At 52.0% G+C, this 5,148-nt stretch overlaps 1 protein-coding gene across 1 annotated transcript; it reads right to left on the bottom strand.

The window, feature by feature from the left end:
• Positions 1–2,771: 2,771 nt before the first annotated feature.
• On the bottom strand, positions 2,772–4,226 carry LOC131556127 (gallinacin-5-like). The gene is made up of 3 exons (XM_058802543.1): positions 4,018–4,226; positions 3,841–3,927; positions 2,772–2,902 (listed from the first exon to the last, which is right to left on the bottom strand). The coding sequence occupies exons 2-3, from the start codon at positions 3,896–3,898 to the stop codon at positions 2,772–2,774; spliced, it is 189 nt and encodes a 62-aa protein (XP_058658526.1). The 5' UTR covers positions 3,899–3,927; positions 4,018–4,226.
• Between the last annotated feature and the right edge of the window lie 922 nt (positions 4,227–5,148).

Genomic DNA, 5,148 nt, shown 5'->3' with positions numbered 1-5,148 from the left:
CTCTGATTTTATATTGTTGCAAGCCCTGAGGACATTCCCTGATTTTTGCCGACACATTTTCTCTTGGCCAATCAAAAAGCCACCCATCCATGTGGGGATGCTGGGGGCTTCTCCTTTTCCCTCTCCGATGCAACAGCAGAGGCTGAGGGGCCTCCTGGAGCTGTTGCAATCAATGGCACCGTTGTCCCCATGCAACACCTCTTGTGACACCTGTGGCACAGTGGCACCGGGCTGTGGTGGCATGGCATGAACTGCCTGAGATGGACAAAAAACAGGCTGGTGGGTGCAGGCAGAAGTAGGAACCAGTCCCAACCAGTCTCTCCTGTGAGAGTAGTGAAGCCCTGGAACAGGTTGCCCAGAGGTTGCTGCCCCATCCCTGGAAGTGTCCAAGGCCAGGTTGGACAGGGCTTGGAGCAACCCAGGATAGTGGAAGGTGTCCCTGATCATAATGGGGGTTGGAACTGGATGACCTTAAAAGCCCCTTCTTCCTCAAACCATTCTGAGATTCTCTGATAAAATATCTGTCTCTTCCTGTCCTGTCAGTTTGCTTAGGGAGCTGGTGCTATGTGACACATAGAAACATTAAAAAAAATTTAGTTTCCTTCTTTTTTAGCATCACAAGAACAGCTTCATCCTTGCCAAGGTGACTTGCATTCCACTTGCCAGGAAGTGATAAGCCTAAGGATGCCTTTCTGATGTCTATTCAAATAGTCAAGCAGTGCAAAGAGGAAATCTGCTCAGGGGAGACCACACTTTACCTCATTCTGTCTGAATCCACTCACTGCTTCTGAAACTGCCCTACTTGGTACAAAATTTACAAATGTGGTTCAACTAGCAGCAAAATGCTATATAAAACTATGGCAAAATGCTGTATAAAAATGGGCAATCTATGGGAGATTGGTGAAGGAAGGTGCACAGGGCCCTATCAGGCCTTAGAGGTGTGGACTTGATTAGGAGAGGTTTTGGATTTACAGGAATTCTGTGGTATTTCAGAAAGATAAAGATCAAGGTGGCTCCTGGAGGAAAGATCATGAGAGAGAAAGAAGCAATGTATCCATGGCTTCTTCCTGGCCACGCCCTACATCCATCTTATTACCTGTCCTGCATTCCCAGTGAACTTTATTTGTAACTTTTTTTGTACAAACAGTCTGTGCTGTGTCTCCAGGGTGCTGGTCCATTGATCAGAGAACCAAAGCTCCTGGAGCTGGATCCTGGAGAGGGGAATGGAAATTGAGGTTGGATACATCAGGGACACAGGGGCTGGTGTCATCTCTCAGAGAGATGCACGGAATCATGGAATGGTTTGGGTCAGAAGGAACTTCAGAATTCATCTCATTGAATGGGATGCCATGGGCAGGGACACCTTCCACTATCCCAGGATGCTCCAAGTCCATCCAACCTGGCCTTGATGCATGATGGGGACATTCCTTGAGCATCAATCTGTAGAAGTAGGACTGGGAGTCCATTGCTGGGTCCTTGGAATATCTTTGCTCCTGAAGGTTTGGAACCAGACTCAGGATCAGCCCAGAGCCAGCACAGCCAGGGATTGCTGCTTATGGTGTGGAAACAGCTTCTGTAATTCCCACTGCAGGGAGGCCATGGCTGGGGCCAGCCCTGCCATGGGAAGCTGCTCTGACCTGGGAATCTTGTGCTCGACCCCATCAGAGCTTCAGCTTGGCCTTGCTGATCCAGACCCAGACTTGAACCCACAGCTGGCACCCTGATCTGACCTTCCCTGTCCCCACAGCAATGCCCAATACCCCAGGAGAGGCTGCTCCCACCCCTGGCTACCCTGCTCCATGGAGGGGAGCACTGGGTGTCCCCAGCATCCCCATGGTCACTGTCCCATGGCAGTGCAGGGGCCACCCCCATGGCCCCCATGAGCTGAGCATCCTGGATCTGCACACCAGCCATCCACAATGACCCACCAGAGCTCCTAACCGAGCCCCCAGGCCTTGAAACCCTCCCAGCACTGACCTCCACCCCAATTCCAAGCTCTTGAGAAGCCCCATGGCACAGCCATCCCTATTTCCTCTGGAACAGAATGACTTTTCCTATCCCCCAGACACCCCTGGACCCCACAACACCCCTTGTGCCACAGAGCTGGGTATGGACCCAAGGACACCAGGCCAGTGTGTGTCCCATGGAACAGCCCCACGAGGACTCCTGACCCAGCCTGGGAGCCAGTGTTCAACCAGCAGGACCCCACTGAAATTAGGGTGGTCACAGCCACCCCTCCACCCTGTGTGAGAGGTGCTGGGGCCCTCTTTCTGGGCAACAAGGCTGGCACTGGGTTCCCTGTGAGTGTCACCCGTGTCCCCTTTCCCACCACAGATGGAGATGCTGGTGTGGCTGAGGCCACCAAGGAGAGAGGGAGGATTGTGTGTCCATATCTGTCAGGAATTCACCCCATCCCCTCTGCCCTTCCCTACACACAGAGGAAAGAGATGCACACCCAGGATACACATCTTGGCGGTGGCAATGACCACCACCTTGTATTGGGGATACTGGGGGATGAGATTCCCATGGGATCCAGGTCTGGCTGTGCTTGGTGCCTCTGGGCAGCATCATCCCAACGGGCTGGTGTCCTGCTCGGGGATCCAGGAGCCCATCAGGGATACCAGCGCCTGTGGGATGGAAAGGTCTGGCAGTGCCTGTCTCACCAGGGCAGCAGCGAGGCTCAGCAGTGCCCTGTACCCTCAGGCTGCAGAATCCCTGGTTTTCCCCCAACAGCCGAACCCCAAACCCCAACAGCAGCAGCAGCCCTGAACTCACATCCGACAGCAGAATTCCCGGTCGGAGCAGAGGCCGATGCGGCCGATCCCCGCCGGGCAGGAGCGGTAGGAGCAGAATCCCCCGCGGCGCTCGCACGCCCAGACTGATGGTCCAACCGGGGGCAGCCCTGCAGGGCACGGAGAGGAGATGTCACAGGCATCTTTTATGAAAAATCCTTTCCTTAGGATTTTTCCTCCTGAGAAGCTGAGAGGACTTAGGAAAAAATGTAAACAATGATTATCTGCTGCTGTGGAATGCAACAGGTGGATCTGGGATTGGTCTCATGTGGTTGTTTCTAATTAATGGCCAATCACAGTGAGGCCAATCACACACAAGCCTTTTGTTATCATTATTTCTTTTTCTATTCTTGGCCAGCCTTCTGATGAAATCCTTTCTTCTATTCTTTTAGTATAGTTTTAATATAATATATATCATAAAATAATATATCAAGCCTTCTGAAACATGGAGTCAGATCTGCATCTCTTCCCTCATCCTAAGACCCCTGTGAACACTGACACAAGGAGACTTTCAGCCGAGATGCTGAGCACTGCCCCTGGTCCCTGCGTGGCCAGAGTTAGCCCAGCCCTGCTTGTCCCCTGCCACAGCTGCTGAGCAGGTGCCTGCAGCAGAAATCCAGGTGAGTCCAAGTTTGTGGCACTTGGATGGGAGACAGTCACCACACCCTAGGCAGGCTCTGGGAGAGGTCTCCATCGTGCCTGCTGCCTTCTTCCTGGAGCAAGAGAGAACTCCAAGGGTACTACTCCTCCTCCTCCTCTCCAGCAGAGCTGCTGTGCCCAGTACTGCTGACTCATAAATGCAAGGGTCAGGAGACATGGAGAGGGGTCAAATCCCAGATTTGGAAGGATGAGAGCTTTAATACAATGCCCCAGCTCTGGTCCCAACAGCACAACCTGCACCTGGAGTCTTTCCTTAAAGATGTGGGGTCAGAGGGTCTCCAGCAGGGATGGCACAGCCACCAGGAGAACTGACACCTGACTCATCAGCTCTGGTGACAAATCCTCCCTGAAAAGCACCGACAGAGGACAAACCCTCCACATTTCTTACCTGTCACTCCCTGGAGCACCAGGAGGAGCAGAGCACAGAGGACGGGCAGGATCTGCATGCCTGGGAGTCACCTGCAGAGTCGCAGCTCTGTGGGGAAGAGAAAGGAGGCAGAGGTGAGTGGGAGGGTCCCTTCCTGAAGGTCGTGCAGGGGACAGAACCGAGCAGAGGGGATGTGACCCGTCACTGGTGGGAGGATGCACTCAGCAGCCTGGGATTCGGAGCTTCCTGGCACCAGCAGCAGCAGCAGTTTGGTCCCTCCACGCGTCACAATATCCCTTGGGATGGCTGAGTCCTCCAAATGTCCAGCCCCAAAGCTCTTTTTCTGTTCCTTGCCCTGACAGAGAAAAACAAGCAGAGCTTTCCTCATCTGACACCTGAGAAGACTCCCAGGCCTCCAGCCCAGGATCTTGTGTCATCCTGCCTTGCATAAGCACTTCTCAGTGGTTTGCTGGACAGCTCTGGGGACACACACAGAGAGCATCCCTGTTTGCTGGGCCTTGGCAAACACTCAGCTTTCACCACACAAAGGAGCTCTGTCCTCCTCCCCCTGCGGGAAGCGAGCTCTCTATGCTTCACTTGAAAATAACTGGGAAGACGCCACTTGGGATGACATCCACAGCCCTAGGAAGGACAAGCTTTAATTGTGGCTTTGTTTGGTGGAGTTTGCTGTGTGTAACCCTTTGCTGTTTGATGGAGCATCTTCATAAACGTGTTCAGCCTTGCTGCAGTTTCATCAAGTGCTACTGTTGGGGTCTCTAGCTGGTCAGAGTGACCCTGAGAAAAGTTAAAAAGCTTTTTTCCCAGCAGGGCGCTTGAAGAAAGAGTCAGGGCTCTTCATTTTTCTTGGTCTCAAGGTTGTTTATTGTATCTTATCTATAAATTTCTTTCTCCTGTCCAGCTGAGGTCTGCTCAGCAAGACAGTCAGAGGCACTCTGCCTGCCTTGGTGTTATCTTTTTATACTAAAAACTATGTATACAATGTTTACAATTACTTCCCAATACCTATCACCTAAGTTAGACAGTGAGCTTCTACTCCAAACCAATCTGTTAGTGCCAATATCACAGCAGAAGATGGAGGCCAAGAAGAAGAAGGAGCAAGGCTGGACATGCCCAGATTCCTCCATCTTGCCCCCCTGAACCCCCATATCAAAAACCCTAAAATCTACTTTTTCACCTTGTGATAAATTCATGGTCATTCTACTTAATTTGTCGTGGCTTGCTGATCTTCATATAAGGTTGGTAATTTGCTCCACAGGTCATAATCAAAACCACAGGGGCATTTTGGGCTCTGTGCCAGGGTCTCTGAGC

The sequence above is a fragment of the Ammospiza caudacuta genome, chromosome 3 (assembly GCF_027887145.1).
Source record: "Ammospiza caudacuta isolate bAmmCau1 chromosome 3, bAmmCau1.pri, whole genome shotgun sequence".
In the NCBI taxonomy this organism is placed as follows: Eukaryota; Metazoa; Chordata; class Aves; order Passeriformes; family Passerellidae; genus Ammospiza; species Ammospiza caudacuta.
This window is presented reverse-complemented; position numbering and strand designations above follow the sequence as displayed.